General features: G+C 68.5%; 3 protein-coding genes across 6 annotated transcripts; 1 reads left to right on the plus strand and 2 right to left on the minus strand.

The window, feature by feature from the left end:
* Positions 1 to 2,138: 2,138 nt before the first annotated feature.
* VWCE (von Willebrand factor C and EGF domains) lies at positions 2,139 to 8,374 on the plus strand. Of its 3 annotated transcripts, XM_083836962.1 has the most exons (20): positions 2,139 to 2,468; positions 2,935 to 3,029; positions 3,124 to 3,213; positions 3,342 to 3,470; positions 3,551 to 3,667; positions 3,744 to 3,860; positions 4,080 to 4,208; positions 4,302 to 4,624; positions 4,701 to 4,794; positions 4,861 to 4,943; positions 5,358 to 5,445; positions 5,580 to 5,665; positions 5,799 to 5,916; positions 6,132 to 6,217; positions 6,605 to 6,701; positions 6,810 to 6,892; positions 7,136 to 7,226; positions 7,328 to 7,410; positions 7,496 to 7,586; positions 7,716 to 8,374. In XM_083836962.1, exons 1-20 carry the CDS (start codon positions 2,359 to 2,361, stop codon positions 8,084 to 8,086), a joined length of 2,481 nt encoding a protein of 826 aa, XP_083693088.1. In that variant the 5' UTR covers positions 2,139 to 2,358; the 3' UTR covers positions 8,087 to 8,374. The 3 variants fall into 3 exon arrangements, with proteins under 3 accessions (XP_083693088.1, XP_083693087.1, XP_083693086.1); XM_083836961.1 differs by having other exon boundaries at positions 5,358 to 5,665; positions 6,132 to 6,197; XM_083836960.1 differs by having other exon boundaries at positions 2,139 to 3,213; positions 5,358 to 5,665; positions 6,132 to 6,197.
* Positions 8,372 to 9,701, minus strand: LOC310899931 (pepsin A-like; the record flags this gene model as incomplete). Of its 2 annotated transcripts, XM_083837072.1 has the most annotated exons (5): positions 9,566 to 9,701; positions 9,170 to 9,286; positions 8,943 to 9,087; positions 8,768 to 8,866; positions 8,410 to 8,703 (listed from the first exon to the last, which is right to left on the minus strand). In XM_083837072.1, the coding sequence occupies exons 1-5, from the start codon at positions 9,616 to 9,618 to the stop codon at positions 8,551 to 8,553; spliced, it is 567 nt and encodes a 188-aa protein (XP_083693198.1). In that variant the 5' UTR covers positions 9,619 to 9,701. The 2 variants fall into 2 exon arrangements, with proteins under 2 accessions (XP_083693197.1, XP_083693198.1); XM_083837071.1 differs by having other exon boundaries at positions 8,372 to 8,866.
* LOC310899933 (pepsin A-like) lies at positions 9,623 to 10,677 on the minus strand (the record flags this gene model as incomplete). The annotated part of the gene is made up of 4 exons (XM_083837074.1): positions 10,572 to 10,677; positions 10,341 to 10,485; positions 10,059 to 10,176; positions 9,623 to 9,972 (listed from the first exon to the last, which is right to left on the minus strand). The coding sequence occupies exons 1-4, from the start codon at positions 10,622 to 10,624 to the stop codon at positions 9,623 to 9,625; spliced, it is 666 nt and encodes a 221-aa protein (XP_083693200.1). The 5' UTR covers positions 10,625 to 10,677.
* Positions 10,678 to 11,196: the final 519 nt, after the last annotated feature.

An 11,196-nucleotide genomic window follows, 5' to 3' on the forward strand; every position in this document is an offset into this window, starting at 1 on the left:
AGCCCTCCAGCTCAGCGCTGCCAGCCCTTCTGCACCGAGGGCTGGTGCTGGGATCACAGAGGGGCAAGATCAGGTCAGGCTCTGGCTTCATGCAGTCTGGGGTCCTGCCCGGGCCAGGGCCAGAGCCAGCAGCTGAGCAGGCAGCAGCCAGAAGCCCTTCTCCAGCTGCCCTGGCCCTTCCTGCCCTGCTTGCTGCAGCTTTGCAGGGCTTCCAACTGCACTCAGGTTGGCTGGAAGCAGACTTTGACTGAGGTTGATGTGCAAGGTCTTGGGCTGGTCCTCAGGCATCATTTAGCACGAACCATGCTCAATTCTGTTGCTGGTAACTTGCTCCCTGCGGGGGGAATCAGAGGTACCCCTGGCTCTGCAGGTCTGCGTGAGCAAACAGCCCCTCTGCGAGCACAACGTGGGCGTGCAGGAGTGGTTCGCTCCCCTGGGTGGCAGCTCCCTATGCTTAAAATACAGATTAATAATTATCCTCCCAGGCTCCACGCAGCTGTAATCTGTCCAAGCCAGGGGCTGCCTGGGCTCGCTGCTGCAACCATCCCTGCAGTGTTGCCAAAACGCACAGGAGGGGGCCGGGGCAGTCCCTGGCTGCCCTCTGCCCCGTGCTGTTGGCTGTGCTGGGGTTATCCTGGGCCTCTGCTTGGGTCCAGCCGTGCTGGGCTGCACCTTACTCGGTGTGTGCATCCCATCCGTGACGAACCGAGTTCCTGGAGCCTGGGAGCACCCCGGGGAGCTCCTGTCCTGCACTTGGCAGGATCTGGGCCACAGCTAGAGGGGAGAAGGGGGCCAGGATACAGCCAGGATACCGGGACAGGTCCTCGCCCCTCTCCATGCACCTCTGCACCTTTTGCTCAAAAAACTGCAACCGTCTGTGAGACCAGCACGGCCCGGCCATGTCCATGGCAGGTTTGTGCCAGCATAGGTTTTCTCCCATATTCTTCCTTTCCTCCAGCAGCACTGCCAAAGAGGTTAGGCAGCATCCTGAAAGGCGAGCTTGTGCTGAAACGGGAACTGGGCTTTCGGCAGGTCTGAGCTGTTGGGCAAGCCCTGCTTTCTTCGAGGAATTCACGTGGAGCCTATATTTGGACATCTCTGCTTGTGTTTAGGATGGGGGAAGTGGACTGTGACCCTCTGCAGCAAGCCTGCATCGTGTGCTCGTGCTCCCTGGGAGCAGGCGGCTTTCATTAGCTCAGGTGCTCAGTTTGCCTGCCCAGAGCTGCTCGATTCCCTGGCCTACAGGGCCGAGCCCAGTTCTCCTTCCCCCACAAGCAAACCTGGCTCGGCCCAGCTCCCCAGCACCCTGAGCAGCGCGGGGCTGCAGGTGCAGATGCTCACAGCCTCCCCGCAGCGGGGATTTCGGCAACGTTGGTGCACGGCCCTCCTCCTGCCGTGGCTTAAAAACCCTGCTCCGTGTTTATCCCGTGCCACTGGCCACGCTCCAGCGTCCTCCTCCCTCCACGTCCCCTACATGTGGCACCCCAGAGCCCTGCACCCCATGACGACGGCCCATGCTGGTGCAGGGGGTGACCACGCTTGGGGCGATGCCGCAGGGGAAGGGTCCTGGGCAACCCCAGGAGGGTTTTTGGGGGAACCCCGCTGCGAGGCAGGCACGGAGCTGCGGGCAGCGGGTGGGTGCTGCCGCTGCAGGGACTGACCCCCTCTGACCAGGGGCCAGCCGCCCGGCCCTTTGCTCCCTGCTCAATCATTTACCTGCCCGCGACCTTCGCTTCGGGGCAAGGCCGGGGGTGTTTCGCGCCGGGGGGGCCCCGCAGCACCCCTCGCCCCTCACTGCGCCCTTCCCCACCGGCCCCGCTCCACTTTGGCCCCTTTATCTGCTGCGTGCTCCTCTTTGGTGGGTCCCCGCGCAGGGCTGGGAAGGCAGCCCAGTGCCGCCAGGAGGAGGAGGAGGGGTGGGGAGAGGCCAGGCCGGAGCTTTGCCAGATGTGGGAAAGGAGAGAAGGGGGGACGCTCGCCGCTCGCTCGCTTCCCACCCCCCCGCCCCCCCCAGCCCCAGCTCCCCGCAGGCGGTGGGGCGGCCCCGCCGGGGACCCGGTCCCGGGGGACACGACGGTGTCACCGGGCCGGGGGGCGAGGCCGGGGCTCGGCGAGCCCGGGAGGCGCCGGGTGAGCATCCCCACGCGCGTCCCCCCGCGCGGGGTGGGAGGAGAGCCGGGTCCCCCCCGGCGCTCCCCGCTCTCGCCTCCCTCCACCCCCCGCATTGTTCCCGGCCCGGCGGGCGGGAGGAGGAGCAGGGCCAAGGGCCAGCATGCGGTAGGCGCCCGTGCCGCCGAGGAAGGCAGGCAGGAAGGCAGGCAGGAAGGCAGCGCTGCGAGCGTGCCGGAGCCGCCTGTCATGTTGCTCGAGCTGCTCGTCCAGGCTGCCTGTGTGTCCCTGTTCCTCCCGGGCGGCCAGGGCAGGGTGTACCCCGGGAGGAAGAAACCAGCCAGCTTTGCCGTGGAGAGGTAGCCGGGTCCCCCCCTTTTTCCTTCTCCCTCTCGCAGCTGCACCTGGGAGCGGCGGCACGCCGAGCCCTGCCGAGCCCTCGGCTGCCTTCGGGGCTCCCGTCCCGGCCAGAGGGGCCGGCACCCGCTCGTGGCTCCGTCCGCACGGGGGCAAGGAGAGCGTGACCCTCGCGGGGGTCTCGCTCCCCGCGTCCCTGTCCTCGTCGGGGACGTTTCTCCCCTGTCACCACGTGCTGGGGTGCTGGGACCGGCTGGGGCGTGAGCCCTCTCCTGCCGTCCCATCTCGCTGGGGGCTCACTCCACACCCTGGTGCGCCCCGAGCCTGCCTTCACACTGATCTGTGCCGCACGGGACGGGGCGTCTGTGGGCACGTGGGTGCCCGCTCCCGCGTGTGTCCCCCTCCCCGTCCTCATGGGCTCGGTCCCGGGATGGGGCAGGGCGTCCTCAGCCTCTGTCCCTCGCTCAGGCGCCGCGTGGGGCCCCACGTCTGCTTCTCAGGCTTCGGCAGCGGATGTTGCCCCGGCTGGATGCTGGCTCCGGGCAGCGGGCAGTGCACCCTGCGTGAGTACAGGCGCCCCAGGCCCCGCTGCGCTCCCCAGGATGGGATGGGGGGGTCCCCGTGCCCCTGACCGCTGCCTGTCCCCGTGCCCTGCAGCGCTCTGCCCCTTCGGCTGTGGCAGCGGCTTCTGCATTGCCCCCAACCTCTGCTCGTGCCCGGATGGAGAGCAGGGCATCACCTGCCCAGGTAGGGTCCCTATCCCCTCCCAGGGCAGGGCACAAACCCTGGAGGTGGGGCAGGAGTGAGTGGGGGGGAGCGTGAGAGGGCTCCAGGGGTGGCCCCGGTGCCCCGCGGTGCCCCTGCTTGCCTTTCAGAGCCACCGGGGACATGCGGGGAGTATGGCTGCGACCTCTCCTGTAACCACGGTGGGTGCCAGGAGGTGGCCCGCGTCTGTCCCCTCGGCTTCTCCATGGTGGAGACGGCCAACGGCATCCGCTGCACTGGTGAGAAGGGGGGGGCAGTCGAGGTGCGGCGGGGGGCCTGCGGCATCCCCCAGCTCCTAGATGTCCCCTCTTGCCCCCAGACATTGACGAGTGCCTGAGCGCCGCTTGCGAGGGTCTCTGCGTCAACACCGAGGGCGGCTTCGTCTGCGAGTGCGGCCCTGGCATGCAGCTCTCCGCCGACCGCCACAGCTGCCAGGGTGCGCGGGGCCGGGGGTCAGGCGGGGGCCAGCGGGGCCGAGCTGGGCCCGCCGAGCCTCAGCCTCTGCCCGCCAGATACGGACGAGTGCCTGGCCACGCCGTGCCAGCACCGCTGCAAGAACAGCGTGGGCAGCTACCGCTGCTCCTGCCGGCCCGGCTACCACCTCCACGGGAACCGGCACTCCTGCGTGGGTGAGCACTGCCCCTCTCCGTGTCGCGACGAGCCCTAGCCTGCAGGGACAAGGTGGCCGTCGGCACGGTGCTGCTGCCACGTCCTCGTCCTTGCTTGGGCCGTGCCCAAGGAGATGGCACACCGGGCATCCCCGTGCGTCGCGATGGTGGGGGTGTCTCTCCCCCGTGAGCCAGCTCCTGCCTCCTGCCTGGGCACCGATGAGTCCCCGTGCTCCCCAGATGTCAACGAGTGCCGGCGGCCGGGAGACAGACGCGCCTGTCAGCACGCCTGCCACAACACCCCAGGCAGCTACCTGTGCTCCTGCCGCCCCGGGTACCGGCTCAGCGGCGACAGGGTCTCCTGTGAAGGTAACTGGCTGCTCCCCTGGGCCAGGGCGGGTGAGCAGGACCCCACGTGCTCCCTGCCTGCTCCCTGAGTGATGCCTGCTCCTTCCCTTCCAGGCTTCCCCAAGTCCATCCTGGCCCCCTCACCCATCCTTCAGTCCCTGCAGCATCCCCCCACCCTCGTCCTGCTCCCTCCCGGCCCTGGGGGACCCCTCCTGGTCCCCAGGGGCTCTCCCTCTTCCCACCTCCCTGCCGCACCTCCGGGCACCCAACCTCCTCCCTCCTCGCCCACCACCGTGTCCCCGGTCACTGAGCTGTCCCCACGCGGGGAGGGAGCCCCCGGTACCGCCGCACCAGCCCCTCGCTGCTGGTACCGGGGGGCCCTCCGGGAGCCGGGCACTCGCTGGATGGAGCCGGGGTGCCGGAGCTGTGCCTGCCAGGTAAGCGCCCTCTCTCCCTGTGCCGCTGCTCACCGTGCCAGCTGGCCGTGGCGCTGAGCTGTGCCTGCCCCGGCAGGGAGGACGAGTGCTCTGCGAGGCCGTCAGCTGCCCCGTGCCTTGCTCCCACCCGCTGCCTGCCCCGGCCGGGGGCTGCTGCCCCAGCTGCACAGGTGAGCCCTGGCAGCCCCAGCCCTGCGCCCCAGCATGGCCCCCCCTGACCCTCCCCTGGTTTGCAGGCTGCTTGCACGAGGGGGTGGCCCGTGCCGAGGGCGACGTCTTCTCCCCATCAGATGGCAACTGCACCGTGTGCGTGTGCCTGGTGAGTCCACGCCGTCCTGCACTGGGGTGGGCTGGCAGTGGGGCCTGGGTCCCATCTCGTGGCACTGCTGGGATGTCTCGGGCTGGGCTTCGTTGGCACCGGGTGCCCATTTTGGGGAGGTGTCACAGTGCTCAGGGAGACAGCTCCGGAGCCGTGGGGCAGGGGCCAAAATGGGACCTGCAGGTCAAGACGGGGGGTGGGCGCTTTGGAAGTGTCAGCCCACGGCAGGTCCCCTTTGTGCTCAGCGTCAGGAAGACAAAGCCATTTTCTCCCTTGGGGAGCGGCTCCCCAAAACTGTCACCGTGGTGACACCGTGGTGGTGTCCATCGCTGCCAGGCCCTGCTGGGGGACTGCAATTCGTGGGGCAGACGCTTGCCTCCCCATGACCGCGCCGGGCTCTGCTCTGCTCCGCAGGCTGGAAACGTCTCCTGCATCTCCCCCGAGTGCCCCCCGGGCTCTTGCCCCAGCGCCTCGCCGCCCGACTGCTGCTCCTGCCAGCCAGGTGGGACCCCCAGGCGGAGGGGGGCGAGGGGCTGTGGGTGGTGCTGCCGGGGATGGGCCGTGGGGTCCTGGCGAGGCAGGACCGTGCTCTGCTCCCCATCCAAGCCCTGCCCTCACCGCCTCTCTCCTGCCCAGCAATGTGCAGCTTCCGCGGCCGCACGTACGTGCACGGAGCCCGCTTCAGCTTGGACGAGGACGACTGCACCACCTGCGTCTGCCGGGTGGGTCTGGGGATCCTGTGGCAACCTGCTGGGGGTCCCGGCCTTTCTCTGGTGTCCCGTGGGGCGGAGGGGCGCAGGCAGGATGGGTGGCCCCAGCACTGAGCCGGTGCGTGACGCGTCCCCCTCTCCGCAGGGTGGCGAGGTGGAGTGCTCCTTCGCCCCCTGCCCAGCGCTGGACTGCCCACAGCACCAGCGGCACCTGCGCCCCGGGCAGTGCTGCTTCACCTGCCGGGACCCCCCGCGCCCCTCGGGTGAGCCAGCACGGGGGTCCCTGGGAGGGTGGGATCTGGGGGAGCTGCACGCGGGGGCGCACGGGGATGGGACGGGCGTTTGGGGGGCATAGTCACGGGGTCTGGGGGCGGTGAGCGGGGAGCGGGCACGTGCACAGCAGCACCCACGTGCATGGAGAGGCTGGTGGGCTGGGTGCCCACATCCCTGTCCCCACCCGTGTCCCTGTCCCCACCAGGCTGCTTCGTGGATGACAACGGGGTTGAGTTTCCCATCGGACAGATCTGGTCTCCGGGCGATCCCTGTGAGTTATGCATCTGCCAGGTGAATGAGAACCTGCTCTGCTTCACTCCTCCTACCCGTCCCCATCCCCGTCCCCGTCCCCATCCCCGTCCCCATCCCCTGCATCCCTGGGTGTGCGTGGCATGGAGAGACCAGGTCTGGGAAGGAAAGAGGTTTAGACACCAAAGCCAAGTCCCTCTCCGGCTGCCTTCTGCCTCGAACGTGCTGCCTCTGCCTCTCCTCCAGCCGGGCTCCCGGGACACCCAGCCCTTCCCTCGGGACACCAGGCTGCTCATGGACGTGGTCCCCAGCAGCTCCCCAGCTCCGTGGGCTTTTGCCCCTTCAATTTTGGGTTTAAACCCGTCAGTTTGGGGTTTAAGCCTGCCAGCACGGGCCCAAGGTCCCTGTCACGTGCTTCTCCCCCCGCAGGCCGATGGCTCAGTGAGCTGCAAGAGGACGGACTGCGTGGAGACGTGCCCCTACCCCATCCACATCCCCGGGCAGTGCTGCCCCGACTGCTCGGCAGGTGACAGGGACCAGGGGGGCAGTGGGGGGGAGGCGGGCTGAGCCTGACCCCCCCGAGCCAGCGAGCCTGGGGGCCTCCAGGGCTGCAACCCTGCTCTCCTCCTGGCAGGATGTACCTACATGGGACAGATCTTCTACAACAACGAGACCTTCCCGTCCCTCCTGGACCCCTGCCTCAGCTGCATCTGCCTGGTGAGGGCTGCGGCGGCCAGGTTTTGGGGTGGGTGCCTTTCCCCAGGGTGGGGGCCGAGGCAAGAGCATCGGTGTGGCAATTTTGCCCCGGAGCACAGGGTCCGGGCGCTGCAGGATGCTCTTGGCTCCCGTCCTTCAGGCTTTTTCCCATCATAGGAAAAAGCTGCTGAGCCTCTGGGGGCTTCCCCACCCCCCCACCCCAAGCCCGCGCTAACACCCAGCCCTTGCGTCTCTCCCTGCCAGCTGGGCTCGGTGGCCTGCTCACCCGTGGACTGCGCCATCTTCTGCACCTACCCCTTCCACCCCGAGGGCGAGTGCTGCCCTGTCTGTAACGGTGAGGGCCGGGGGGGAGGGCACAGGACCACGGCCCCCACCCTGCCAGTGCCCCCCAGCCCCACGCTGAGCGCTGCTGCCCCCCCTCCCCGACACCCCTAGACTGCAACTACGAGGGCAGGAAGGTGGTGAACGGCCAGACCTTCAGCCCCGAGGGACAGCCCTGCACCCGCTGCACGTGCCAGGTGAGCCCGTGGGGCTGCGCCGGGGACCGGGCGGCTCTCCCGCGCCTCCTTCCTCTTCATCCTCCTCCTCCTCCTGCCGCTCCAGCTCGGGGAGGTGAGCTGCGAGGAGAGGCCGTGTCCCCACTCGTGCACCGAGCCCCCTGCGCTGCCTGCTGCCTGCTGCCCCGCCTGCCAAGGTACCGGGGGCTCGGCACCCCCGCACTGCCCCCCACGTTTGTGTCGTGGTGTGCCTTTTGTCCCCCCCCCCCCCGGCGGCGCTGGGCTGGTGGTGATGTTAACCAGGAGCATCTCTCCCTCCACCGCAGACACCCAGCTCCCACTGCAGAGCGGCGACGTGTCCCCGTCCCCATCCCCGTCCCACAAGGAGCTCGTGCCCACCGGCACCCCCCAGCCTCCCCGCCACCGCCTGGCCCAGCTCCTGCTCCAAGCTGCCCCCTTCGGCCCCTCTCCTGGGGGGGAGCCCCCTTCCACCACCCCGAGCCCCCCCCAGCACCGTGGGGGGCTCTCAGCTGCTGCTCTGCCCCCTGCTGCCCCCCCTGGAGAGGCCACGGGACCCCCAGCTCCCACGGGCAGCCCTGGGTCAAGGCGGGATGCTCAGGGGCATCCCGGGGACGCGGACCCCTCGGCCGTGCCAACAGCCGGCAGGGAGAGCCCCGGCGGGCGTGTGGCTCCCTAGAGCCACCCTGCCAGGAGGAGGAGAAGGAGGAGGAGGAGGAGGAGGAGGAGGAGGAAGGCTGCAGGACCAGCAGGCCTGGCTGGCCAGGCGTGGCTGGGGACGGGGTGCTGAGGCACGCAGGTGGCCGTGCCGAGCACCCAGGGATGGCGACATGTCCCTGCGCCCCGCTCTCTCGGGCGGAGGGCACAGGGTCCCCCAGCTCCTCACCGCCCCATGGCGCAGGAGGCTGTGGGGCCAGGGGTCCAGTGCCAGCTACTCCCTCCCCCAATAAAGTCACCCTGGTATTTATGCTCCCTGCTCCTGCTTGCGCCCACCAAGCCCAGCACTGGGGCTTTCCCCAGCTCGGGGCAGTTTGGCCCGGTCCCGGAGGTGCTCGTCCAGCCCAGCGTGGCTTTGGGGACAGGAGGGACCTGCCCGTGCTGCCCGGCTGGGGACTTTATTGTGGCCAGACGCTGTGGCATGCATCAGACAGCAGGTGCCAGCCCCACCATGCCATTGGCCCTGTCGAAGACGCTGTAGTAGTGGCGCAGGAAGATGTCCCCAAGGATCCAGAGCTCGCTGGTGGCCGTGGGCAGGGTGTAGCCTTCGAAGCCGCTCATGCAGGAGCCATCCTCCTGCTGGTGGGGACAGGGTGAGGGGCAGCAAGGCCACAGGTGCCGGGTGCCAGCACTCGGTGCTCACCTGGAGGATGTAAGCCTGGGGTGGCAGCGGGAACTGGGTGCCGGCAATGACGAAGACGATGTCAGGCAGGAGCCGGATGAAGCTGCAGCTCACCAAGTACTGCAGGGAGGGGACAGCACGGCCTCAGCCCTCGCAGGAAGCCACCAGCACCCCGTCCCCATCCCCGTGTGCTCACCACGCCGCTGGCGCTGCGCCTGGCTCCCATCTCATACTGGATGTTGCCCACGCTGCGGGTGGGGCCGGCCAGCAGCGAGGTGCCGCTGTCCACGATGGCCTGGCAGCCGTACGGGCAGGCGATGGGGCGGCCGTACATGGTGATGCTGGGGACACAGCGGGCTCCCTGAGGCCAGGTGTCCACCCTGGTGCCAGGGTCCCCTTCCCCGTGCCACGTCCCGGTGCTACCTGTCCACCTTGATTTGCCAGTAGGATTGGGCGGTCAGCGGGATCCAGCTCAGGTTCCCGGTGAAGTAGGTGTCGTCGATGCCGCCAAACAGCACGAAGCTGCCGTTCCGCTTGTTGCTGGGGCGAGGGGGAGTTGGGGGGGGGAAGAGCTGTGGAGCTGGGGATGCTGGTGCCCCCCGGCCCCCCAGTAGGAGCTGTGCACCTCAGAGGGCTGCTGCCAAGAGCCCGGTGCTGCACGCGTTGTTCCCAAAGCGGGTTCTGAGTTCGCCTCGACGCGAGGCTTTCCCCATCGGTAACATTTGCACCCGGACGCTGGCACCGTCACCGACTGCGTGTGGCCACCAGCTTGCCCGGAAAGCACGAGGAGGGGTTTGCCTGGATCCTGCCAGCACTTACGGGGTCAGGTAGATGGAGAAAAGGTCCTGAGACACCAAGCCTTGGCTCATCATGTTGTCAAAAATCGGGGTAGCGCCAGAGGAGGAGATGTTGGGGAAGGCCAGCCCCAGGAAACCGTCGAAGGGAGCGTGGGCAAGGAAGGAGCCAGGCTCCGCCTGGCTCAGCCCAAACACCTGGTTCTGGACTTGGATGTTCCCAACCTGGTGGGGAGAGTGGGGAGGCTCGGGGATGCCCCTGCCTCACCCCTACAACCCAGCTCCATGCCCCAGCTCGCCCACGGGCGCTCACCGTGACGGTGTCGTAGCCCAGGACGCCGACCATGCTGCCGGTGCCGTACCAGGTGGCCACGCTGGTGGTGGTGCCGCGGTAGGTGGAGGAGCGCGCTGGGTCGAAGCGCCGGTGGTTGGCTGCAGCAACGGGAGACCTGAGCAGGGTGGGCAGAGGAGCAGCCCACCCGGGGGTCCCCAGCATCCCCCCGCCCAGCGACACTCACTGCAGGCCCGGCTGGAGCAGTACACCGAGGGCACCCACAGGTTGGCTGAGCCGGTGTCGAAGATGACGGTGAACTCCTGCGGTGGCGTGCCGATGGAGATGGTGCCCACGTACTCCAGCTGCCAACAAAGGGCACCGAGTGTGTGTGTGTGTGTGTGTGTGTGTGTGTATGTCACTGCCTCCAGCCACCCCCCCCCCCCCAAACTGTCCACGTCCCCCCACATGTCCCCGTGTCCCTGCACTGAGGTTCCCTGCCAAGCCCCCCAGCTCTGCCCGCACTCACGTCCATGTAGTTTGCCAGGGGCTCGGTGGCAGTGGTGGGGTGATACTTGGCTGCTGGGGAGGGGGACTGCTGCAGCAGGATCCTCCCCAGCACCCCGCCATCCAGCAGTGCTCGCCGCAGCGATTTCCCCCGGTGCAGTTTGATCCTGCATGACAGGCTGATGCTGAGCACGGGGACAGAAGGGTTTGGGTCCTGGGGTTCCCCTGCCCCGACCGCCGGTGTCCCCCTCACCTCACCATGGCGCGGGCAACCACCACCATCCCCAGCAGCCACAGCCACCTCATGGCGCAGGGATGTGGTGCGGTAGCACCAGGGCACCGGTCTCTATACCGGAGGGCACGGAGGCGTTCCCGGATGAGGCGTGCCAGGCACCCCGATAAGCCAGCCCATGCACCCCGGTTGGTGGCACGGCTCGGCACTTATCGGCAGCCTGCTGCGGTTGCCTCCGGCCCCCAGCACACGAGGTGCAGGGTGTTTGCACAGCCGGGGGCACTGCCGGGAACAGGCAGGAGCCGTGCCGCCGGTGGGGCAAAGTGGGACCCGGAGGTGACACCGGGCAGCATCTGCCACCGTCCCCTGCATCCCCAGGGCAAATGTGCTGGATGCCCTCTGCGCACGCAGGAGCCGTGTGTGACTTGCCAGGGGCTGGGGGAAGAGCCACCCAAGAGCTCTCGGGGGCTCAGCAGCCTGTGCTGGCCCTCCTGGTGAGCTGTGTGCCAGGAACAAACACAGCAAGGGCGAGTCGTGCCAGCGCGGCGGCGGCTTGTCCTTGATAAATAATCAGCCAGGAGCACTCGTGGGCAGCATCCGCCGTGGCAGGGGGTCACCTCCCCACGTTGAGATCCCACCCAGCAGG

This window comes from Anser anser (assembly GCF_964211835.1).
Source record: "Anser anser genome assembly, chromosome: 5".
Lineage (NCBI taxonomy): Eukaryota > Metazoa > Chordata > Aves > Anseriformes > Anatidae > Anser > Anser anser.

Excerpts from the sequence above, each read along its gene's own strand:
- VWCE (XM_083836960.1), top strand. The coding sequence starts at position 2,880 with ATGGGCTCGGTCCCGGGATGGGGCAGGGCGTCCTCAGCCTCTGTCCCT. Across the intron at positions 4,944-5,357 it reads GCACCGTGTGCGTGTGCCTG|GCTGGAAACGTCTCCTGCAT; the intron begins GTGAGTCCACGC and ends TCTGCTCCGCAG. Across the intron at positions 6,702-6,809 it reads CTGCCCCGACTGCTCGGCAG|GATGTACCTACATGGGACAG; the intron begins GTGACAGGGACC and ends TCCTCCTGGCAG.